Source organism: Schistocerca gregaria, chromosome 1 (assembly GCF_023897955.1).
Source record: "Schistocerca gregaria isolate iqSchGreg1 chromosome 1, iqSchGreg1.2, whole genome shotgun sequence".
NCBI classification, from domain to species: domain Eukaryota; kingdom Metazoa; phylum Arthropoda; class Insecta; order Orthoptera; family Acrididae; genus Schistocerca; species Schistocerca gregaria.
In genome coordinates this window covers 639,914,149-639,941,189 of record NC_064920.1, presented here as the reverse complement: position 1 = coordinate 639,941,189, position 27,041 = coordinate 639,914,149, and the positions used below count along the sequence as shown (strand labels likewise).

Sequence of the window (27,041 nt, the reverse complement as noted above, 5' to 3'; positions counted from 1 at the left end):
TGAAGGTTTGTGCTTTAACATTTGTGCACTAATGTTGACTGTCCATTTTTCTCTACTACATTTGCTTTTATCTGCACTGTAGTGAATACTTTCCTGTCTGGATCCATTCACCAAACATAACAGTTCTTGTAAGATAAGTTTGCCAAGGAGATTCTGTTAAGCTGTCAGCTTACATTATAGGTTAGTGGGGTTGTCTGAACAAAAGAAATAAGGAGTCGACACATGGTAAACAATATCACTGGCCAAATTCTCAAAGATGCTAATATATGTTCCATAGTCCTCTCTAGATTTCAACAGTTAGTTTGTTTCTTGTTGACTGAAGAGTGACAATTGGTAATCAGGATGTCCCTTACTGGATGAAGAATGACTCTTGGTAATCATGAATAGGTGAGCAGAGAGTTTACTGTCTGGGGACATGCCATCTGGAGGACCCTTGTCACATATTGAGTTGGGCTGCAAGTATGTAGTAGCCCACTGATATGCAGTTAATGAGAGCTTAAGAAAGTACTGTTAGGAGTTCTCAAATTCAATAAATCAATCACCCACATCCTTACAAGCACAGCAGTTTGTAGGGCGGTCCATATCACATAGGCACCATGTCATCCATAATGTCCATATCAAAACAGATATGCTTTGGAACAACACATGAGACACCTCAGACAGTGGTTGAATATTTTGTGAGAGCTATCAATACAAGAAACCAAATTTCCTTGCCATCGACAGCTATAAAAGGGCACCGCTTGATTTCTGTTCTGTTAACAACTAGCAGCTTCATTGTTCCTATTCTTCATATCTGACTGAATCAGCACTTTCCGAGGCTCAGAAGACAAAATAGTAATCACCCCTTTAAAGGGTATGCCAACGGCTTTGGAGCACTGTAGATGATGAAAACTGGTATCAAGAAGTCACATCACTTGCCACCACTGATGTAAATCGTGACGGTTGTGTGTACACTGATAGCCAAAACATTATGGCCACCTACCTAATAGCTTATCAGGGTTCCGACAGTTTATTGGTAGGCTGGCAGAGGTTTGTAGCATTAGATATCTGTGCACAAGTCATTATGTAATTCGTATAAATAATGGACCACTGATTAGTGTATGTGGTGATGGCTCCTGATAGTGACCCAGATGGGTTCCATAGTGTTTACATCAGGCAAATTTAGTTCCTAAGACATCAACAAGAGTTCACTATAATACTCCTCAAACCACTGTAGTATGTTCTGGCTCTGAGACACAGACAGTTATACTACTGAAAGATTACATCTCCTTGGCAGAAGACATGAAGCATGAAGGAATGCAGACTTTCACAACCGTCAGTATGTCATCAATTACTACCCTGATAACTTCGTTGTTGAGCACTTATAAGCACCAAAACACACGCACACACACAGTCAGTTCCTACCATAGGTCCCATGCAAATACAGGAAAATGTCTCCCATAGAATTTTACCTCACCCACCACCATACATCCATGAGGTGATGCACATTTCGAGCCACCATTCACCTCCATTACTGCATTCATGAAGATGACCATGAACATAGTGTAGCAAAAATGTGGTTCACCCAAAGAGCTGACACATTTCCATTGATTGATTGTTGAATCCCAATGGTCACATGCTCACTGCAATCGTAATTGATGATGTCATTGGGTTGACATGTGAACATGTAGGGGTGTTCTGCTGTGGAGCTCCATATTCAACAATGTGCTCTGAAACAATTTTGCTTGCAGCAGCATTGTATTCTTTTATTAAAGATGCAACAGATCACCATCTCTCCTACCTTACAGAGCAAACAAGCCTCTGAACCCCAAATTCTGTGCAGAGTCATGGACATCCAACCATTTAGCACCTAGTGGTTTCCACAGATGCTCATGACAATAGCAAGTGAACATTCGACCAGCTTCACCATTTTCAAGGCGCTCATTCACAGTCATTGCATAATAATAACCTACCCTTTGTCAAAGTCAAGTATCTCAGTGGGTTTCCCCATTTGTCAGCAGCTCCACTAGGCGGCATCCAATTTCATGGTGGGGAATTGTCATAATGACATAATGACTTCAGCATGAATGAAGTTGGCAGATTTGTTGGCATATCAACATGGACTGCTCATTATGTCAGAAGGTATACTACACTACTTGTAGACATATAATATGGCATAAGAGCAGTGTTTGTAAAAATATGCTAATGGACAAGGGCTGTGGACAAGTGTAACCCCTCATGAAGGGCAGTTTGCCTCAAATGCAACAGGAATTGCTGCTGCCAGTAAATGGAGGTGCAACTCAACCATTTCCCAAGCAAGCATTCAGTGGAGATTTGGTGTCAAGCACCTCACAAAGGGCTATTCTTCACAGTGATACATAAAGCTTTACATCTTCAGATGTCGAAACAACACAGAAACTGAACTGTGGTAGGCTTTTTACCACACTATTGTACTGAGTCCATCTCATCAGCATTTGTTCTGCTGCCATTTGCTATACAGCCAACTGACTGTGTTACCTGTTAGATGCTCCCATGCCAAAGATTGGACCGTTCTGAAAGTCTGAAAGGTGGCAAAAAGCTGTGTGTGCGCATCCTCAGGGCATGCTGTGTTATGATCTGCACTTGGAAAGTTCCAATGACCTTAGGCACACCCAGTAGTCGTCATGTACTCACACCATTCTTCATCCATAGGAATGGCTTTTTTTACTGGAAATAAGCTCACATAAAGATTAAATTTTGTTCAACATATCCCACAAGAACGAAAATGCTTAAGTATCAGTGTGGTAGTATTCTGTTTAGGTTTTGATGGTGTACCACTTTCCATTCCCAACAGTGTATGTGGAAACCATTTGTGTGAGAGTAATAGCACCAAGTGGTATGAAGTAAGATTTTCATGTAATGATAGCTGTTTACAAAACTTTAGCATGATACGTCTTAGAATATTACCCCGACTAAATCAAATATGTGATATTGAAAATGTATTAAGAAAGGAATAGCATACATATTCTAGTTGCCTGATGTCATTTTAGTTGTTCCAGATGTGATAAAAGCTTGAGAAGATTGTGTGTTGGTTTTGACACATTAACACTCTTTAAAGAATGTTATTCAAGGAATTGAGAATATTGTGTCAAATATTCATAGCCATACACATTATGTACCTTCTCTGGTTGGAAAGAGAAAACAATAGTGTAGTATTGGAACTGTGAGATGCAACCTGATCCCTTAGACATCAGAGCATCGAAACGAGCGTTCAAAGTGCCCACACTGTATATGAAGTAAAGACATTTGAGCTATCCTTGCATGTATGCACTGTTTGCATTATAATAATAAATTGGCAGGTTCGTTAATTTCATTTTCCTTTGCAGCTATACATACTATGTACTTTTTTCAGTGTGTTACTCATTCAGACTTGTCTGCATGCAACAGAGCTGGTGGTGCTGTACTGTTCAATCAGAACATTAAGCTAACATACTTGTTGTACTGTATTTCACAGTGTTATCTTAAAACTCAACATTAATAAGACCTACTTATACGTGGAATGTATTTCTGAAGTAAAACTATTACATGACTGATCATTTATATGTATTTTTCGGTGTTTATGAGCTGTGTCTTTCATATAAAGTCTTGCTTCTTGCTTTGCAGTTATCAGTTAGTTGTGATGAGAATGAACAACATGTTGCTGTGCTGTACTGCACAATTTGCACCACACACCTCTGTGAAGAATGTGCAGAGCAAACACATGCAACCCGCACTTTGGCAAGACACAAGCGTGTGCCACTTTCTGAGAAACCACCTGAGCATCCGAAATGTCCGTCCCATCCATCGCATATTGCTGAGTTTGCATGCCTTGAGCCTGGGTGTCAGGCCATCCCAGGCCCACTTATGTGCTTTATTTGCATAGATTATGGACGCCATAAAGACCACAAGGTGAGTGTGACATCTACAAATCATAATTTCACTTTAGGGAGAGTATTCATTTTGCATGCCACAGCAAGCTACTGGTTCATGGAAAGTTGTTACTTTTTGGAACTCCTTACTGAAATTTACTTCTTGTGTTGCATTCTTGGATTCCATAAAAATTTCCAGATGTATATTGTAGATACCATTTAGCTTTAAGTAGAGGCACCCTTTGCCTGAATTGTGTGGTACTCATTATCATTTAATATGCTGTGATAATTAAAGTAACAAAAGAAAACAGCATTGTCATAAAGTGTTGGTAGTACCTTTCAGACCTGAATATCCGACAGAATTTAAATGCTTTGAATTTTCTCACAAACTAGTCTGATGTTGCAGTGATAATTGTGTTGTTTTTATTAGCATAACCTACCACTCTTTCACCTTTGGCAATGTTTGCTAACTCAAAAAAATGCCTAGTTGCACTGCTATTTGGAATCCATGTTAAACGGCGAGTCCCCCTGTAACTGGCTGTTTAAGTCAGTACTAAGGTCAGACAAAAGTAGGAGCACAGGTTGCTATATGCACAAAAGAAGTTGTCACTCAGTGCGGTGACTGGTTGAGAAGTGACTGTAAGGGCATTTCCCATCAGCCACTCCTCCGAGTGTCAACTTAGTTTGCACTTATAGTAGATGTAGATTTTCTCCTGAGATACAGCATAAGGAAAAGCGTTACATTCAGAAAATAGAGATGAAAGCAACTTATATTACTTTTGTTGTTGGGTGATGAAAATGAAACACAATTTCTTACCAATAAATATGAGAACGTGTTAAGATACTACATATTAAGCACCTGACATACCAACAGTGCCAGTTTATTGTTGGTACTTATAGTGTAATCAAATGAAAATATAATAATCAATATGAGATTTTATACATATTTTTATGTCAGGGAGGCAAAATTCAGATTCACACAAAAATCTAGTCACCTTCTACATAGACTGAAGAGAAAGCATTGCAAACTGGAGGTACAATGTTCTAGATTACTCTCCCCCTGAGGCATTAAGTATTTTTAATTTTGAGAATAGTGACAAAGACAGGGTATACTCCTACTAGATAATAGCCATGTGTGGCTTTACTTTAACTGCTGCCAAATGAGTACAATAGGATAAACAATGCTGGGTGCCCTGTCAGTTGGCAATAAGTTATGAGACTGCCGTTTCTCACAATTTGTTAGTAGATCCAATTTCTGAAGCTGTTGTTTAATTAATTTGTTAAGGTAGATCGCTGCCACCCAAACAATCTTAAAAGTAGACAGGCTGATCAAGGGGACGACCTGAACCTCGTCAAAAATTTTTGGTGGTATTTTGGCTAGCGGAGCCAGTACAATAGGATTAACAATGCTGCGTGCCCTGCAAATTGGCATTAAGTTATGAAACTGCTATTTCTCACAACTTGTTCGTTAGTAGAACCGATTTTTGAAGCCATTGTTTAATTAATTTTTTGAGGTAGATCGCTGTCACCCGAACAGCCTGTAAAAGTAGACAGGCTGCTCAAGGGGACGACCTGAACCCCGTCAAAAATTTTTGGTGCTAGTTTGGCTAGCGGAGCCAAGCGTCACCAAGGCTCTATATTTTCCTTACTCATTAGTTTAAGGCACGATTAGTACACCCGAAGAGTAGGCACATATAATGTCCGAGTAAACATGTAGAACAGAGAACCAATGTCACTATAATTAAAATTCATTGAGATTTCCCATAAATGTAATTGTAATCAAATCCGCATACTTCCTTAGCATAAAGAGTCAAAATAGTACTACTATATTTGCAAAACATAATACACAAATAATTGAGAAATGTGAAATTCCGCTGAGTTCAATGGTGCTGCCATCTAGCGGAAGCACGTATAACTCCTTTCGTCTGGTTCTTCAATATGCAGTTTCCATTGAAGAAAAGACCCACTCCAATCTTCTTGTTGCAATGGCTAGCCGCGTGTGTTTAAATGGTTCTAAACGTTCTTCAATAGTAGGATATATACCAGCAAAGATTAATTCTTATAAGAACACTCCAAACAAATAAGCGTTTCAGATGGCAAGTTGGTCGAACCTCGCAATCATTTTGCGCGTGCTGCTTTCCGTCGTGGGAATTGCATTATTGCTGTGACAGGACATTTGTTTCGTATTGAGAATCAAACAGATAATCTTAAAGCTCCCAGAGACACCACAATGTGGAAAATGTATGAAATGGAAGTATAGTATTGGTAGCACACGACAAAGGCAGACAAATCGCTAAATGTGGCAAGAATAAAGAGGAAGTAGACGATACTTTTTCTACATACCAGTTCAAAAGTTCGGTCTGACAGCATGTTGCATACAGAGAACTGAGGAGAAGGATGAAGTGTAGATGAAATATGAGTAAAACGGAATCACGGTTTCGTAGTATTTCAGGAATGGGTTTCAAATTTGCAGTAACTGCAACATTGATCGTTCCGTGCATGAATTATTACTTTTGCAGTGAAAATACCAATTAGAAGCGTCTTGTCAAGTCAGATGATTTCGGAATTTTGCTTCACGAACTACAGACGGTGAAACAAGTTTTTGTTAGCCCAAAAGTACGAACTTGTACCGATAAGAGAGTAGATATATTGGAGGTGAACCAGTGTTTCATTAGCCGAAAATTTAATGGCAGTGAATGAATAACTAATATAATGTTACTTTCTGGGAAAATGATTTATAGATGTTTTGTTCTACCCTGCCCAGAACTGCGATAATATTTTCGATCATAATAGTGACGGAATTGTATGTTGTTAACTGGCGAAATATAGCCGCCTCCCGTTAAGCAGCGAGTCCGAAGCAGAAATCTTGCGTAAAACATCGTGACCGTAGAATTAACTCCCAGTTATTCGAAAATATTTCTGTCTGTGACATTTAGTTCCGACACTGGCAATTGAATTCTTTTATTCACACAGCTTAATCACTAAGGAATATGCGATCCAAATTGCCCATATAACATTACAAATTGATAACGAAACAAAACCCCTTTTCTCTCGATTAGCAGAACAACTTCCCTTTTTTTAAAAAAAAAAAAAAAAATAATAATAATAATAACCTACGAGTGCCCTTCGCCTTTTAATTTGTGCATTACACCCAGTCCCAGTTATCAAAAAATCTGATATTGAGTGCTTGGATTTCAGAAAATATACATCTGCACTGTTATTTTGTTACATCTGGACTTCCTTTGCATTATTGCGCACTAAGATGTTATAAATAAAAATTAGTTTATGGAATATTATTTTTACTTGATTGGGATGCATATTGTCACAGTAACTGAGTGTCAGTTATAGGGAATGCTTAATAATGAGTCCTGTGAGGTGAAGAGGGGTTCTCAGCTGGAATCAGTCACATTAGACACTGAAACCATTCTGTGAAATAAATGCATAACATTGCCTTTTATTTTCTTGGGAAAAAAAACATAGAGGACATGACTGAGAACAACCTACAGAATGACTTCATTTATTCACAACTAGTTCCAATAATACTCTCGGATTCTAGTCAGTTTAAACCTGTCACTCCATGTGAATGTGGACTGTCGTATGTGGTACAGACTAATCAGATAATTAAAGATGCAAAGAACATTAATAACACACTTGACTACAACTACAAAGCAAACCAGCTGTTGCTAAGCACTGCCTCAAATATAATCAGGAAATGAAATTTTGTGGGACACCGTAACTAACCCTTAAGATTTCCATGAGTATGCTCTTTGCAGCTTTTACACCCCAATTAGTATTACATTTTTATCCTTAGGAAAAATAATTTTTATGTAATTGCTAGCTGCATTTTAATCAAGAAAACACAGCATGGCATTACATGGCTCTATACAAATAAGCTTTTATTTGTTCCTTGCTTTCACTATTAACTATCATCGTAATTATAAGGTGCCAATATTATTTGTTTCCTTCTTGGGTTTTTGTAATTATATCACTTTATTGCACTGATTCACATGAAAAGAAAGTGCAAGAGAACAAATTAGGAAATGGAGCGCTCATAAACTCCCACTCCTGTTTATGATTGTGAATAAATTAGTCAACTTCCATCTGCAGCTCATTTTCACATTGCACAAATTTTGTGGCTGTGACACTATGTTTCTTTCTTGTAATATTTCTTGCATTTTACACATACTCTTTTTATTTTGTTGTTTTTATGCCTGCCACATATGTAACAAATTCCATACTTTGTGAGTACCTTGGTCTGCTCTTTTTTGTGCCTATACTTGGTCAAGAAGGCATAAATATCTTGGGAAGTGTTTGAAGTAACACTCATTGATTCAAATGTTCTTCCATCAAGCTAAGAACAAGATGTTAAAAATGATTAATCTTCTTTCTTTAGTACCAATGTCGTTGAATTTGAAAATAATGTTTGCATTTATCCCAGTAATATCTAGGTGTCTGTAGAAAATTGCAAGTGGCCATTTTCGCATAATTCTGGAAGTGCCATTTGATGAGCACATATGTTCTAGTGTCTCTCCTTTGGTAAATTTCAGTCCAGATTCACTCTCAATTTCTTAGTCTCTTGACATATTACATTTGTAGTGTGCATTGTTGATAAAAAAAATCACAGTTTTGTTCTTTTTGGGAACACTTGCGGCCATACAAAAATCGTCTTGAAATCCAAAGAGGCATGATTGAATTTCTCTGGTTTTATTTGCAGAGAATTCTGGAGGAATTTCCTTCTTATTATTTAATTTAATTTGTTTTTATTTTATTCATGATTCCCGAGAAAGTCAGTCCTTTGCTGAGGGGATTTTCAGCCAGATGGCAGTTACTGTAGTAATTATCAGTTGTAAGATTTGTGATTGTTTTCTCAGTTAGTATCACTGAATTTTGTACAATGTCGTCAAGCTCGTTAGACTTCACTTAGGGCCCTGGCACCTGCTTGTTACAATAAATTTCAGAATTTAGGGTGTAAAATGTTTCGGCATTACACAAGGCATAAATCTTGATCCCATATTTTGCAGGCTTATTAGGGTTGTACTGAGCGATCAAGACAGTTGTCAACAAATGCTTTACCTGACTCTTGAATAGGTGCTAGTTTATCGCTTTGTTTCCTCTCATTCTGGTTGCTCAAGTCATCAAATATAAATGTTCGAAGCAGAAAGTGAAAGGCGTATAGTTGAAGAGAGCTCACTAAATAATCATTCATGTGCTATCTGAATCTAACAGTTCTCAGCAACTTGTGTGGCCTCCTTTTTTATATGTATTAGATATAGTGCACAAAAATAGCCTTTATCTCTGGTTTTGTGGTGTCTGCAGTATTGTTCTCTGAAATATTGAACCTCCGTTCTTTTACTATTTTGAATGGATTGGTTTGTATTTTCCACAATGTTGTCAATCAACTCATCAATAAGACATAGGTGAAACACGTCAATTTCTTTTTCTGTAATTTTAGCACTTCTTTTGGACCTGGAAAAACTTTTAGGATATTCTTGAATTTGATTTTAGAAAAAGGAGGAAGTGGTCCATACATCCAAAGAGGTTTTTCTTCTTTTCCTATGTAAGAATGGTAATCATCTGTTTGTTGTCACTCCTTTCCAGCCACGGGGACATCTGTTTCCTCTGTTGATTGTTCAGAGTCACTACTGCATTTTTTGTCTTCAATTACTTCCTCTTCCAACTCAAATTCATATGAATCCGACAATTCTGATAATTTTTCTTCTGAAAATTCTAATAAGACTTCCTCATAGTCTTCGTGATGTACCATTTCACAGTGTCTCTAAAATGCCTACTTTTTCTCCATTTCCACACTATTATGAGACTTAATGAAATCTGTTTATAAAAGTACCAGAACATATTGTTGCAAAATTATATCAGATATTATAAAAAAAAATAATAAAAATTGATATGAGAATTTGATACAGTATGAATATTCATTACATACTAAAATAAAGGAAAAGCTATTCAGAATCATGCAACACCCAGAATTGTCTTGGTCTTGAATGTATCAATCAGCTACTTCGACAATACCATAACTTCCTAAAATAATGCACACCCAGTATTATCCTGGTCTTGAGTGTATCAGCCAGGCCATGACTTCCTAAAATCATACAACCTGAAATGAGATCCATTCCGTCCCAAGTTTTTGCCCACCACACCTAGAATAACTTTTTGTCGCCCCTCCCAATCCCCGCAATACCCTTGCCAGACCCTATGCTCCTTCTGTGCCCATCTCCCTACCCCATGGCTCATCTCCCTACCCTATGGCTCTTACCCCTTTGACTGTCCCTGCTGCAAGACTTGCCCTATGCACCCTCCTACCACCAAGTATTCCAGCCCTGTAACTGGCAAAACATATACTATCAAAGGGATAGGCACCTGTGAAACGACACGTCATATACCAACTGTTCGATCTTTTACATCAGTATGACTAGTACCAAATTATCAGTAGGGATGAATGGGCTTAGGGTGCACATTGGCAACAGGCAATATCGTGTTGCAGAGCATGCTCTACATTGTGACAATCATGACCTTGTCACCTGTTTCACCATACATGCCATCTGGATTCTTCCCTCACACATCAGTTGCTCAGAACTCCACAGGTGGGAACCAGCACTACAACATGTCCTTGGTTCTCGCCACCCACCTGACCTTAATTTACGATAATTCCTTCCATCTCAGCATTTGTTGACAGTAACTACTCCTTTCTTTACTCCATTTTAGTTTTCAACATATTTCATTTTTTGACTTGTCTGTTTTTCAACGACTGCGCTCCCACCTCTGTTACATACAATGCACTTAGCTTTTCTCTCTTATTAACTCATGCACGATGTTTTAGTAGTAATCTTTGTTCTACGTATTACCCAATCTTCTACCTTTAAGTTCTCAGGTTTTCAAATCTTGTTTGGTGCAGTCCCCAACAATCAGTCTTTCCTTCTCATCCCATCCAGGAAGTCTCCCCTACCTGGGATTCAGGGTGACTTTTCTGAACTTTACCCCTTTCCCTAAACCTCTTCAGTCTCCTTCATCCCTCTCCCTTCCCATTTAACTCTTCTGTCAGAAGAAGGAGCCACTGGCTCTGAAAGCTTGTAAACATTAAATGTGTGTGTGTGTGTGTGTGTGTGTGTGTGTGTGTGTGTGTGTTTTCCCCTGCTGCCAATTGGTGAGTGGATTTTTTTTTATCTATCCATTTCTATTATATTATCAATAAGTGATTATTTTTGTTGCCATAAAATAAAAGAAAGATTCCCTTGAAGCAAAAGAAAATTGTAAATATAGAAAATATTTACATCACAAGGCACATGGCAGCAAACACACCAGAAACACAAAAATCACATTCCTAACAAGAATAGCAACCAAATTTCTGTAAGAATTAATTGTACAAATGCAGTAAGTGATAACATATGTTATGATTAAAAAAAATTGTATTTGGACGTGCACTCAACTATAACACTATAAGTGAGACTAAAAAAAAACTAAGTCCTATGGTTAACTGCCAGGCACACTCACTGAAGGGCTAAGGAGCCCACTGAAATAAATATGTTAGAAGACCTAAAAAACTATGGATGTCACATTAAACATCTTTCAGCTGTCTAGTTTCCAACCTTATTTTGCTTGGCAACCAGTTTCAGCATTTCACTACATCACCTTCATGCCCCTGACTGACGTGTAGGAAGATTCGACCTCGGTTGTGATCAATGCAGGGGCTAGCAATACTGGTATTAGTAGATTTTTATTGTAGCAATCACTTCAACCCTCATCTGCAGTGTCACAACCGAGGTAGAATTTTCCTACACATCTGCTGGGGGCCTAAAGATGGCATAGTAAATTGCTGAAACTGGTTTTATATTACATTTAATTGAAAAATTCAAAACAGTTATGGAATCTAGTATATGAAATTGGTGAAAATAATGATTTTTTTTAAATTTAAAATATAAAGTACATGACTAGATTACAAAATTTTCAGAAGGTGAGCATAAAGTAAAGCGCCCTCCCCCTCTCCCCCCTTCCTGGTATTGCGAGGGTTGGACAGCATATACTGAAGAAACATACCCATTTTGCCATTAAAAAATTTGTGCTTTATAAAGCACAAAGCAATTATATTCTGGATAACATTGTCTACAATGGTACAGCCGCAGACACAGAATCTGAAAATGCTGATTGGGGAAAATCAGGCAATGTTGTGGTGAGTTTGTTATTGCCATATCTCAATAAAGATCATACCATTTATTCATACAGTTTGTATCCAAGCCCTGATTTGTTCCTGTGTCTCCATGAGAAATGTAAGAATGCCAAGGGAGTAGTACCCATAAACAGGAAACATTTGCCATAATTGCCCAACAAACTGAAAAATGGGGAAACAAATTCAGGTCGTGTGGAACACTGTTGGCACTAAAATGGACAGAGAACAATGAAGTCTGGATGCTTTGCACTATAAATCGACCAGATTTAGTTGACAATAAAAAAAAAAGCTAAAATAAAACAGGGCAAAATGAACTGAATCCACTTGTGTAGTTAGGTGCAATAATTCAACGGGTGCTGTCAATAAGACAGACATTATGTTGAATTCTGTACAGTGCATTCGGAAGACAGTCAAGTAGTACAAGAGATTATTCTTTCATTTGTCTGATTTGTGTGTATTGAATACAAAAAGAATTTTTGAAATACACAAGCAGCAGAAGTTGCCAGTGGGGAAATTCCACTTGGAATTAATCTACCTGATGCTTGATAAATTTCATGGACAAACTTGTAAAACTGAGATCTCATGGACACCAAAAGAAGGAACTCCAGTTTCATTTCAAAATAAAGAAGGAGATTACTTATGGTTCCTTGAAGCAATGGAAAAAGGAGAGCACCAGAGATAGTGTGTAGTGGACCCTGCTGATTCATGTTGAGAAATGACATATATAAGACGAAAATAGTGTGATGTAGCTCATTGCACACACTGAGGAAATATTAGGTTGTTTCAGTAGCTGTGTCTTTTTAAAGGAAAGGAAAATATAAAGAATAAAAACAAAATAAATCATGGGTTTTAACTCAGCCAGTAGCAGTTCAAAGCCTGCACCATAAATGAAGATGGGAAACCAAACACTACTGAGTGTGATGAACTGAAAGAGAAACCAGCGAACAGAAAGCAGGTAGATGCTCACTGTTTTTTTTTATTATTATTATTATTATGTGGAACCAAATATAGACATTAATTAGAAACAAACCAATTGGCTTTTCACAACATGAGTTACACAAATGTTTTCTTGCTTAATTCTGTCTGGCTATATAAGACACTTTGGTTTTAAACTTCAGTAATAATTTTTTATTTACAGTGCGAATACAGTGAGAGTTATGTGCATATTGTGTCTTCACCATAAACTGCTCACTTTAAAACTATATATCCTCAAACATGTTTGCCACATGTTAATGAAATTTTAATAGATTATAGGGGCATATATTGACAGCATAAATCTTAAGTTACAGAATGTTTCAATCACAAATAGAAATGTAGGTATCATTTTACTTAAGTAACTTTTCTGAACGCAGGATAAACTTATAACAGAAATTGTGAAGCCCTCTTTCATGATTGTCACAAACTGCAACCACTGTAATTGTATAGTGTAATATTGATTTCATAAAGAGTATTATTGAAGAGTGGTTCTAGGCATGCTGGAACATCCGATTAGCCAGTGGCCATAGCCTGCAGCAGTCATAAGGATGAGCCAGCCATCTACCAGTCAGGCTCACAATACATTCGCCCCTGTCAACCACCTGGACAGACAAGACATTCAGACCTCACAGCTGCGAAAAGGTTTAATTGAACCATCAGCCAGAGTTTATTGGTCTCTATATTTCCATCTTTCTAGAAATGGTTGCAGGACTCAGCTGTTGTCAAACTAAACACTTTTCAGCTGTCTAGTTTCCACCTTATTTTATTTGGCAACCAGTTTCAGCATTTTACTATGCCATCTTCAGGCTCCCAACAGACATGTAGGAAAATTCTACCTCGGTTGTGATCAACCAATCTAACAGTCTGCAGGTGAGGATTGAAGTGATTGCTATAATAAAAATCTAATAATACTGGTATTGCTAGCCCCTGCATTGATCACAACCGAGGTGGAATCTTCCTACAAGTCAATCAGGGGCCTGAAGATGATGTAGTAAAATGCTGAAACTGGTTGCCAAGCAAAATAAGGTTGGAAAGTAGACAGCTGAAAGGTGTTTTAATTTGACATCCAGAGTTTTTTATTTCCTCTAACATCTTTATTTCAGTGGACTCCTTAGCCCTTCGGTGAGTGTGCCGAGCAGGTAACTGTAGGACTTAGTTTTCTGTTAGTCTCACAGATAGTGTTATAGTTGAGTGCATGTCCAAGTACGGTTTTGTTATTCATAACACATGTTATCACTTACTGTATTTGCAAAATTAATACAGGTGAAAGCTGTAGTGCTTTCCAGTATCACAAAGAAAAGCAGCTAATGACAGCATTGACAGCAATGTTGTTCAGCAGCAAGTTTTCTTGCTGGTGTGAATGTTTGCCTGCTCCTGTGCCCAGGCATAGATGTATGCCCTTAGCTGTCAAGCCATCCTACCTGCTGGGCATAAGTGAATGCCCATAGCCATCTTGATGTTCTACCAGCTGACTGTATGTGTACAGCTGTAGCCATTTGTGTGCTCTCTTTGCCAGGCATACATGTAAAGAAAACTTGGGATTCAGCACTCAGTTTATTAAGATGTCACCGGCCATTTCCTCCAACAAATCTGAAAAGTGAAGAGAGAACATGTGTTTTGTGGAGTAACAGTGCAGGCTCCAAACAAACAAACATCAAATGAAATTGTTAGCACTGGGAGCTGAACTTGGCTATGTATAGCAATGCAATGCCAACAACACAGTCTGGTTGGAATACAGGCACTGATTATGTATAGCATATCACAACACCTGAAGAAGATGATTGGGTTGGTCATCACAATATTGAATCTAGAAATGGTATTAACAACTTGACTGAACACCTGAAACACACCATTAATCAGCCATGCTGAGAAAACCTAAGAGAGAATATTTAGTGTGTGTTAAATAATACACAAGCTGTGATCCACAGCAAGATCGGTTACACGAAGCAGATACTGATGAATCTGGTTCATCATATATGTGCTCTAAACACTTTAATTCTAGTAACAGCAACATAGAGCTTGAGATAGGGAGTTACTTTCCAGCATCTGCTTGAGTCATGACTGGTGCTGAATCTCAGTTCTGTGTATGCTGTCCAGATTTACATTTAGTTTTTTGTTTCCCTAAATGCAGAGACAGTACCTTTGAAAAGGACATGGTCAGTTTTCTTCCCCATTCCGAGCTCGAGCTCTGTTTTTTGTAATCTCTCTTTCTTCCTTTGCATGTACTTAATTTTGTGTACCTATCTCTTTGTCTACTTTTCTTTTTATCATCTATCAACTTCCTTTTCCCTTTTATTCATATCTTCATATTTTATCTATATGTTTACAACATGTTTCACTACTACCAAACACATCACTATCACTAGAATGAAATTTTCACTCTATAGTGGAGTGTGCGCTGATATGAAACTTCCTGGCAGATTAAAACTGTGTGCCGGACCGAGACTAGAACTCAGGACCTTTGCCTTTCACGGGCAAGTGTTCTACTGACTGAGCTACCCAATCATGGCTCATGCCCCATTGTCACAGCTTTAATTCAGCCAGTACCTTTTCTCCTACCTTCCTAACTTCACAGAAGCTCTCCTGCTAACCTTGCAAAACTAGCACTCCTGGAAGAAAGGATATTGCAGAGACATGGCTTAGCCACAGCCTGGGGGATGTTTCTAGAATGAAATTTCCACTCTACAGCAGAGCGTGCGCTGATATGAAACTTCCAGGCAGATTAAAACTGTGTGCTGGACTGAGACTCAAACTCGGGACCTTTGCCTTTCGTGCAAGTGCTCTACCGACTGAGCTTTCTTCCAGGAGTGTTAGTTGTGCAAGGTTCGCAGTAGAGCTTCTGTGAAATTTGGAAGGTAGGAGACGAGATAGTGGCGGAATTGAAGCTGTGAGGACTGGGTGTGAGTCATGCTTGGGTAGCTCATGCGGTAGAGCACTTCACACAGTTTTAATCTGCCAGGAAGTTTCACATCACTATCACTTTTAATCTCATTTTCAAATGTTTGCACACTGTCTAATTGTCTCCTTCCCTTGTAGTTCCAGAAGATGAAGTCTTTGCTATAGGTATCTTTTAACTACTACAATCCTGCATGCAACTAGCTGTCTTGTTATTCAGATTCTTCTCTTTTATATAAATGTGACATTTTGTAAGCCATCTTTAATTTGTATATTTTACTCAATTTGCAGCATGCATTAGTGGAAACAGAAGCAGAAAAGGTACGGTCATCTGTCATCACCACAGTTCAGCATATGAGAAAATTCATGGAGGATGTCAGTGAAACAGTTCGTAAGTTAGGTATGTACCACCATTGTCCATAGGATATTTTGTTTCCTGTTGGCATTCTTATTTTATATTATTTCAGAGGTTGTAAACATAACAAAGATTCCAAGACTTACCAAGCGGGAAAGCGCCAGCAGACAGGCACATGAACAAAACACACAAACTCACACACAGAATTACTAGCTTTCGCAACCGATGGTTGCTTCTTCAGGAAGGAGAGGGAAAGACGAAAGGATGTGGGTTTTAAGGGAGAGAGTAAGGACTCATTCCAATCCCGGGAGCAGAAAGACTTCCCTTAGGGGGAAAAAAGGACAGGTGTACACTCACGCGCGCACACACACACATACACACACACACACACACACACACACACACACACATATCCATCCGCACATACACAGACACAAGCAGACATGTGTGTGTGTGTGTGTGTGTGTGTGTGTGTGTGTGTGTGTGTGTGTGTGCGAGTGTACACCTGTCCTTTTTTTCCCCTAAGGGAAGTCTTTCCGCTCCCGGGATTGGAATGACTCCTTACTCTCTCCCTTAAAACTCACATCCTTTCGTCTTTCCCTCTCCTTCCTGAAGAAGCAACCATCGGTTGCGAAAGCTAGTAACTCTGTGTGTGTGTTTGTGTGTTTTGTTCATGTGCCTGTCTGCCAGCGCTTTCCCGCTTGGTAAGTCTTGGAATCTTTGTTTTTAATATATTTTTCCCATGTGGAAGTTTCTTTCTATTTTATATATATATATATATATATATATATATATATATATATATATATATATATATATATATATATATATATCCTCTGATTGTAGATCCTGTTAAACTGTCATTATCTTTTCTTCGGGTTTCTTTTATTACCTTGCTGGCTGATTGATCAGATACCCTAATCTTCCTTCCTTTATAATCTTTTATGACCCCTGTCTCAGGTGCTGGCCCATGCCTCGCTGTCTGCCTACCACCACAAACCCAGCTGCAATGCCCAGTCACTTCTTGAGTTCCTTGCATTTTGCTGTCCCTTTTAATACTTGGTAGTAAATCAGACATCACACTAGACTATTTTGAGACTTCATCAAACAGTAATGTAAAATTCAGTTTCAGACCATTATTTGAAATGGGAAACAAACTGATATTACAGGAGAGACATCACTGAGCATAGAAAAATGATCACTAACCAGTGATGGAAAAAAATGATAGAGAGTTACAGACGCAATCTGGACAAAACAAGAACAGTCCCCTAAAGGTGGTTTATTGATCAAAAGCAATATTCACTTGAGAAAATTGTAAAATTACAAGGAGACAGAATGCCTGGTTAGTACTTCTGCAGAAGAAAATTCAGTACTGCCAATTGACACATTAAAAGTAGAAAAAGACTCTTCCTAGTTTTTGTAACTGTTAGTTTCCTCCTCACTGAAGCAAGAGTAATAAGGTTCAGAAGGAAAGGCAAGTTTGCTAAGACCCAAAGCTAAGAGGGAGCCACCTATTGTGGGCACAGTATGGCTGGCCATATTTCTTATCTTCCGGAGACTAAATTTCAAGTACTGTAAAGGGAATCACATAAAAGTAGGGAAAAAACTATCCAAGCTTTCAAGACTTTCATGTTCATAATCAGGGAGGAAATGAAGATAAGTTGGAAACTAGCAATAAGGCAGTATGCTTAATATGTTAAATGTATCACACTTTGTATGAAAAGAAATATGATAATGTACAGCATGTAATGATACTTCAGTGCAAACCAACTGTCTCTTTAATCATTTTCACCTGATCTCTTATATTGACATGGCAGGAAGGACAAGAAAATAGTGCTGATAGTTGTACTATGATGTAAGGCATTTTTATTTACTGGTCTTTCTTTTTACATTTAAATCAGTATTTTGTGAATCACATAGTGATTCATTCCGTATCTGAGTAGCTTTGATTCATGTACTGCTACAGGGCTTAAGTAAATACATAAATGAATAAACTTTCAGAGCCATTAATACGAGGGTTGGAACTTAATTAGTGGCAACTGTTTATTCACAACCTATACAAAAGAGTTGCATGTTTGCACCTGTTACTGTCCTTCAAAGTAGCCACCAGCATTGTGTAGAACCCGTTGCCAGTGATGTGGAATGCATAGCATACCGTTAGCAGAGTCTGTTCTGTTGATGGTGTGAATGGAGCGGTTTACTGCCTGTTGAATCCTGGAACAGTTCTGAAGCGAATGCCACAAAGTGGTTCCCTATCTCTGGAATCAAATCAAAGTCACAGGGACTTAAGTCCGGGGAGTATATTGGATGGTATAGTGCTTCCCAGTCCCATTGACCCAACAGAGCAGCCACAGCTTGCGCTGTATGCGGCCCTGTGTTGTCGTGCAAAATGATGGGTGGGTTGCGCAGAAAGTGTCGCCGCTTCTTTTGCAAAGCTGGTCGCAGGTGATGCACCAAAAACAAACAGTAATACTGTGCATTGACGGTCTGCTGTGGACGTACGTAATGCGTTAGGATAACACCATCACAGTCGTGCACGAGAATCACCATAACTTTCACCACTTTTGACTTTTGTGGTTACACATGATGCTTTGCAAAAGAAGTGGCGACACTTTCTGCACAACCCATCTATCTTTTGCACGAAAATGCGCGGGCGCATACAGCGCAAGCTGTGGATGCTCTGTTTTGTCGATGGGACAGGAAAGTACTGTTCCATCCATCATACTCTCCAGACTTAAGTCTTTGTGACTTTGATTTGACTCTGACGATGAAGGAATCACTTCGTGGCATTCTCTTCAGAACTGTTCCAGAGATTTGAGAGGCAGTAGACCGCACCATTCGCACCATAAACAGAATAGGCTCTGCTAACTGTGCCTTCCACATCACTGGCAACGGGTTCTACACAATGCTGGTGACTACTTTGAAGGACAGTAACAGTTGCAAACATGTAACTCTTTTGTATCAGTTGTGAATGAATAGTTGCCACTATTTAAGTTCCAACCCTCGTAATAAGTGCGTTCATAAAACTAAAAAAGTACACTTATTTTAAAAAGTATTTTGATTCTGTATTAATGGTGTTTGATCTATTTTGCCCTTAACAACTATTTTGTAGAGTTTTCTTCTTACTATACTTTTTTAATCCAGTCCATTTCCTTTAAATCACAGAGCATGTGATTCAGCGACTGGATGGTGGAAGTCAGGAAGAACTTGGCACAGCTGAGATTGCCCGTGCCCGCGTTGCTATTTACTTTCAACAGCTGCGAGATGCACTAGATGTACAAGAGGCAGCAGCCATGACAGCTGTTGACACACACATTCGTGAACGTTTATGTTCTCTTCGCCAGTTGCAAGAGGATCTTACAGCCTCACTCTCTCAGGTATATATATAAACATAGGTCTTTGCTATTTTTATTTTATGAATTATCGCACATTGTCACATTTGAATAACATGTATCCACAGTTTATGCCGTGATGCAGAACATGGCATTTTACAGTCACATAGAAAATTAATTTGTAAAAATGGCTACATGCCGAAATTTTATAAGTTATTTTTAGTTTATTTTATTTCATTAATTTCTACCCATCACCTTTTATACATTAAAATAAATAGAAATTCTTCTGTGGAGTAGACGGAGTTGTCAAGGAGAAACTTTCTCAACTTGTACTTTTCTGTCTGTCAGGCATTTTATAACACTGGGCAAGTGATCAGACATTTTTGTTGCAGCATTGTGCGCTTCTTTTTGTGCTAAAGACAATCATAACACGGAATAATGAATGTCAATTTTCATTATAGTATTGTGGTTATGTACATCATAGTCCCTTTTGAACTGAATTGGATTTTTTACGACAGACTTGATGAGGGAATAAATATTCTGCAAATGCCCACCTCATTAAACAGATTTCTGTGACCTGGTTGTGATTGAGTACAACATACAGGGCGATTCAAAAAGAATACCACAACTTTAGGAATTTAAAACTCTGCAACGACAAAAGGCAGAGCTAAGCACTATCTGTCGGCGAATTAAGGGAGCTATAAAGTTTCATTTAGTTGTACATTTGTTCGCTTGAGGCGCTGTTGACTAGGCGTCAGCGTCAGTTGATGCTAAGACGGCGACCGCTCAACAGAAAGCTTTTTGTGTTATTGAGTACGGCAGGAGTGAATCGACGACAGTCGTTCACCGTGCATTTCGAACAAAGTATGGTGTTAAACCTCCTGATAGGTGGTGTATTAAACGTTGGTATAAACAGTTTACAGAGAATGGGTGTTTGTGCAAAGGGAAAAGTTCTGGACGGCCGAGAACGATGTCGCGGCCGCCAGGCAGCCCGTGACAGAGCACTTCATCACTGGCCTCCACGAAGCCCTGATCTTACCCCCTGCGATTTTTTCTTATGGGGTTATGTTAAGGATATGGTGTTTCGGCCACCTCTCCCAGCCACCATTGATGATTTGAAACGAGAAATAATAGCAGCTATCCAAACTGTTGCGCCTGATATGCTACAGAGGGTGTGGAACGAGTTGGATTATCGGGTTGATATTGCTCGAGTGTCTGGAGGGGGCCATATTGAACATCTCTGAACTTGTTTTTGAGTGAAAAAAAACCTTTTTAAATACTCTTTGTAATTATGTATAACAGAAGGTTATATTATGTTTCTTTCGTTAAATACACATTTTTAAAGTTGTTGTATTCTTTTTGAATCACCCTGTATTACAGTATTCTTATAGCACATTTTTGAGCAATTAGGACATTATTTTTTAAATATGAGTTGGTTACCCCATAACATTATTCCATGTGACATTATTGAATGAAAATATGTAAAATACGTCAGTTTACTAATTTGCCTCTCCGCAAGATTTGTTATGATTCTAAGTGAATTAACAAGAGAATGGTTCAATAAGACATGTTGAAAACTATCCTGAAATTTTTTCGCGCAGGAGGAAGGCAATGTAAGAAATGCACTGTCAAAATTTTAGCAGCTAAGAGGCACTGCAAGTATTAAAAAAATAGCTGAAAATTGCCAAATTTGTAGCACGCCAGGCAGCGGCGCTGTAGAAACTGCGCATGCGCAACTAGGCACACACACAGCCGACCAGGAAACACGACACAACCCAATCGTAGTTTGTAAGGGACATTTCAAGTTACCGTTCATTGATAGTTTATCGGACACTACAGTGCTCTTGATTTAGCCACTCAAGTAACATCTGTTACAAATTATCAGTTGCTTTTGGCAGCATTGGTAAGTATTGACAATGCAGATAAGCTGAATTAATATTTATTGTGCTGTCGTAAGGTACCTGCTAATGTACCTTTTCTTTTCCTTCCAGTTTCACAGTAATGTGAAATCCGATTAACATTCTCTATTTAGCAATGATAAAATATGAAGAATGTGGTTTCCAGCCGGAATCACATACTTCTCCTGAGGACGTACATATGTGCAGGGTGTATATGATCCGGGAAAAACCCGGGACTTTTTCCATCCAGCAGAGAACTGGGAAAAATGTGGGAAAAGGGAATTTTTTAGAATTCCGGGAATTTTTCATTGTTTTAGTTTTCAGTTAAATTTTTGTAATTTTGGCTGGTGAGAACCAACACTCTAACAGAGGATATAACTGTATCTTGCTACTGTAGAATAATACAGCAGCAACTAGACACGAGCAAGAGGAAAAAAACGAAAATAAAACTTAAGTCGCAAAGGAAATGCACCATATACAACAACAAGACACAGTGCTTATACAAATATCTGCCAACAGCATAATGTGCCAAAGACTTTAGCATCCAGCGCACGTTGGACTGTCAATTATTCATATGATTTTGAAAGGCATTCCTGTTGACTTTTGAACATATTGCAAGTTGATTTCTGAATGAATCATAAGTTGATTTTTGAAGGCGTGCATAGAGTACATGATGTATCTGCTAGGGGAATCCCCATTCATCTACATCTACATATATACTTTGCAAGCCACCAAGTGGTGTGTGGCGGAGGGCACTATTCGCACCAAAGCCATATATTCCTCCCAACCCCCTCCTCTGTGTTCCACTTGCGGATTGCGCGAGGGAAAAATGAGCTCTAATTTCCCTTATCTGTGAATGGTGATTGTTGCACGATACGAAAGTTTGTGGTAATAATATATGATCTACATCCTCGGTGAAGATCGGATTTTGGAATTAATTGAGCAGCCCCTTCCATTTAGCATGTTGTCGATCTGCAAGTGTGTCCCACTTCATACTTTGTATAAAATTTGTAACGCTCTCGTGATGGCTAAATGCACCAGTCACAAATTTTGCCACTCTTCTTTGGACCTTCTCAATCTCTTGAATCAGACCCAACTGGTAAGGGTCCCATACAGACGAATAATACTCTAAGACTGGATGAACTAAAGTATTGTAAGCAATTTCCTTTGTTGAAGGACGGCATTGCTTCAGGATTCTACCAGTAAACTGCACTCTAGAGTTCACCTTACCCATTACTTGTGTAATCTGATCATTTCATTTGATATCATTTCAAATAGTACTTGAGGTACTTGATGGATGTTACCGCTTCCAAAGACCGGGCATTTACATTGTACTCGAATATTAATGGGGATTTTCGCTTTGTTATATGCAGTGCGTTACACTTACTAATATTGAGAGATAACTGCCAGTCATTACGCCATACATTTATTTTCTGCAAATCCTCATTGATTTGTTCACAACTTTCGTGTGATACTACTTTCCTTTAGATTACAGCATCATCGGCAAACAGTCTAATGCCGCTGTCAATACATCAACCAGGTCATTTATATAAATCATAAAAAACAGCGGACCTATTATGCTGCCCTTGGGCACACCCGATGTTACACTTGTTTCTGTTGAAGTCTCCCCATTCAGGACGACATACTGCTCTCTCTGTTAGAGAGGCTATACGAGCTCAGTGGAATAAAACCTAATGAGTGAATGCCAATTGCTGTTTATGTGGTTGACTCGGTTTGCGAATGGTCAGCATTTTTATAATTAGTAATGAGATCCATAGATTCAGACTACCAGAGTGGAAATAAATGACTAACAGAAATAACAGGAAAGAAAGATTACTTATTATCTTCGCATTGTATCCCAGAAAATGAAATGTTGACAGAAAATTCTTGGCCAGACTGCTACACTAGTAATGGCCAGTTGTAAAGTACCAAGCTAGCAGCCACTTATGTTCTTTTAACTTCCACACGACTAAATGGCGGAATATTCAAATGATATTGCATTTATAGACATTTCCAATAAAATGAAATTCAAACTGTCTCGAAAATGAAATGAGGTTCCTTTCTTCTTCATACGTCCTTAAGAGAGATCTATTGTGCTCACCTTTGCATCCCCAACTAGGGCTGCAATGTGTCCCAATTTCACTGGATTGGCCCTACTTTTGAGGGTATACAGAGGCGTGCTGTGGGGTTTTTATACAACCATCTGGGGTAAACCTGGACCTATTTTCATGCTTGTGGAAATTCGATTGATTGGAAATAGATTGTAATAAACCTTAGCTAAAATTCATTATAGGGGGACCTAACTATAGATATTTTCTTCATTGTAGTCTATGAAAAATGCAGTGGCAAGCACTTTTAGTCACTCTCCTGTGTGCATCAGTGTGTTCCAAAATTGCCTTTACAACTTTGATCATGCAATGTTTTAGAAATGGGTATATGTCGAAATATCCAGTTTGCGGCATAAAGTTCACAGGCACCTATTGCAGTTTTTTTTCTTAATTTTCCATATTTATTGATAGTGTGCGATTTGTGCTTTTACCAGTGGAGGGGGGGGGGGGGGATGTCTTAGGGTGTTAGTATAATTATATATGTTACTTGCTTGGACCGTGGCGTTACCCATGGTTAAACAGTTATTTATAAATAGATGTTAACGCCGAAACTCAGTATTCACACGATGCACTATCAGAAAAGCCACCCCTTGTTATATCTTTAAAAGTACATTATAGGTAAAGCTTATTTACAAAATCTTCTGCATACAGGTATACAAGGGGAATTCAAAAAGTAAAGGCACATTTGTGAAAAGCTGTACTTATTCCGATGATAGAAAACTGAAACATGCGTTACTTTTTCTACGTAACCTCCCTGGACTTCAATGCAGTTTTCTCGACATTTTACGATTTTTTTTTATTTCATCAGAAAATACGTTTATCGGTTGCATCAGCAACCAATTTATCAGCGCAGAAATGTCATCTTCATCACTTTCAAATCTTCTTCCCTGTAGTGCTTCCGTTAAGGGTCCAAACATGTGAAAATCGCTTGGAGCCAGGTCTGGACTGTATAGTGGATCTTCCAGCACCTCGAATCTCAACTCCTTTATTGCGTTGGCTGTCCGTTTGGCAGAATATGGGCGAGTGTTATCTTGCTGCAGGATGACACCTCTTTACAATTTTCTACGACATTTGGATCTGATTGCAGGTTTTAGTTTCGTACACAACACATCACATGCACCATACAATACAGACCTGGCTCTAAAGCCTCGTTTACGCTGGGGCGACGTCTTGCAACATTGAGGCATGCTACAGAAATGTGGCGTGCCTCGTCTTGTCATTTAGTTCTAAATGTTTTACTACTGCATAACACTTTTTCAAAATTAATAAGCAAACATATTAATAATAATACTGTATTAAAAACTTTCAGTGTTCGGCTCCACTTAAATTATATGTAAAGTTTTACTCCAGTGCGTGGGAAATAAACATCCCAGGTTGGGATGCATAAACTAAAACCGGAGGAGGGGATGGTCTGATACAGGGGGGGGGAGGATCCCCCTTCCCCCCCCCCCCCCCCCCTCTCTGCGAATCGCACACTGGTTATTGACAGACTACCCTCCAGTAGTTGGCACAGTGTGTAGAAGGGTTCATACAGAGCAGATCTGACACCTAGGTCCTGCAGGATCCCATTACATTTTTTCCTTTGGTCAGTACTTGCACAATCTGTGAGCTTGCAGCAGTAGCACACTTCACTGAGGACAGCCTAGGCCGAAAATGGAACTGGAATATTGCTTAGCTAACCTCTGTGCTACAGACATCACACACATTGATTGTGACCCTCTGTCCCCCCTTCTTTTCACGACAGTCACGATTTTTTTAGCTCTGTTCCGAATTTTTTCAAAAGTAATTTGGGACACCTATTTGTCCTGGATTTAACAATTATGAAATGATTTATCCTGAATTGTATGTACATTTGCCCTGTATCGGTATGCTGTTAGTGAAAGGGTATTAGCTCAAATGAGCACTGTATGGAACAGTGACAAAACACAGTTTGTTGTAGAAAGAAGAAAAACAGTGTTAGTGAATTATTATTAATCTTGAGTTGAATGTTATCCTAATTAAAGAATATGGGCATGCCGAAGAAAATGTACAGCATTGACAAATTCTGTATGCCTGCTCACACTCCTTCATCTTAGAAGGTTTAAATAAAATATAAATTAATGTACTTTTTGTAACAAATTAAAGTGATATTTGTATTTATTTCAATTAATTCAGACTCTTTTTACAACAACAAAAATTTTTAAAGTGTCTTGAGTTTGGATCTAGAAAAAGTTGTCACCTTAACACTCTGAACTCTGTTAAGCGGCTACTAGAACCCTAGGTGTGTTTAAACATCATGCAATAAACTGCACTTTTCTACCTATCCCCATTTCTGAAATATATGTGATCAAAGTTGTAAAGACAATTTTGGAACACCCTGTATTTTTGATAGGTCTTTATTGAGACAATCAAAAGCCACTGACAATGGGTGATCGCACTCACTTGAGACGCCGCCGTGCCTGCCAGACAACTGAATGTGTTAAAATGTCATTTATCTTTTATTCGTTAAGCTGTATAAAACAGATTTCATTTAAACTCATTTTCTTTGGTGCAAATTAGTTCTATGTCTGAATATGAACAGCTCTGTAATGCACTTTCACAAATCCTTGTTACTCTCATGTATAAATTGTATCTGCTGATTGGTAGGAGGCTCGCTGCGCTGGTGTTGTTAGCACTGAAATGCAAACGAGGAAACGTTCCCTCTTTCATGTCCCCGCACCCTGCTGAACATCATGGCCATTTTCCAGCTTATCATATACAGATTGTTAGTGTCTGGGAGAATAATCCAATTTGACCCACATGCCCATGGTTTTCTAAGTTTTTGTTTGAGGTCGGCAACTTACGTGATGGAAGGCCTACCCCAGTGATACATCAGGTTAATCAGTTACACATTAATGGCACCTGAACAATTTAATCCACAACAGTATATGAATCAGTTTTAAATGATGAATAGAAAACATACTCCATTTAGTTCATAATTAAATGAACATGTATACTGGTTACGTTAAATTTGTCGTACCGCTGAGATATGTTCTCACTTAGGACCACCCTCTGTCAGTATAATGTAGCACTGCTGTATTTCAGATAATTAAAATATTGCAGGCTGCTTTCACTCAGAAGAATAAATGGATAACTCAGTCATGTGAAACACTAAAGGGCAATTTCAATTAAAAGGATGAGTACGTAGTTCAATAGACAGAAAAACTATTGATTGTTTTTATGAACAGAAAGCATGCACATGTCTTTAAACTTTATATGTGTTTTCGTGTGACACCACTCAGTGAGTGGATTGTTTTATCAATCCAGTTGTATTGTATTTTCAGGAACTGCATATCCTGTATTTTCTTAAAGTTTAATGAGAAAGAATTGTCCATTTTAATTTCATTACCCACTCTTTCTAAAACAATACTGTACATGCTGTTTATTGCAACAAAATAAATAGTGATGTTAATGA

At 38.5% G+C, this 27,041-nt stretch overlaps 1 protein-coding gene and 1 non-coding gene across 2 annotated transcripts in view; one reads left to right on the top strand and one right to left on the bottom strand.

Moving 5' to 3' along the window:
* LOC126360476 (E3 ubiquitin-protein ligase TRIM23-like) overlaps window positions 1-27,041 on the top strand; it is a 61,499-nt gene that overhangs the window by 2,969 nt on the left and 31,489 nt on the right. Inside the window, exons 4-6 of the mRNA XM_050007713.1 lie at window positions 3,622-3,906; window positions 16,207-16,315; window positions 19,436-19,647. Coding sequence (XP_049863670.1) covers window positions 3,622-3,906; window positions 16,207-16,315; window positions 19,436-19,647 — 606 coding nt within the window. The remainder of the gene's footprint in view (window positions 1-3,621; window positions 3,907-16,206; window positions 16,316-19,435; window positions 19,648-27,041) is intronic.
* Window positions 5,378-5,532, bottom strand: LOC126286221 (U12 minor spliceosomal RNA). Its single transcript, XR_007551677.1, has one exon. It is a non-coding gene; the product is annotated as a U12 minor spliceosomal RNA (small nuclear RNA).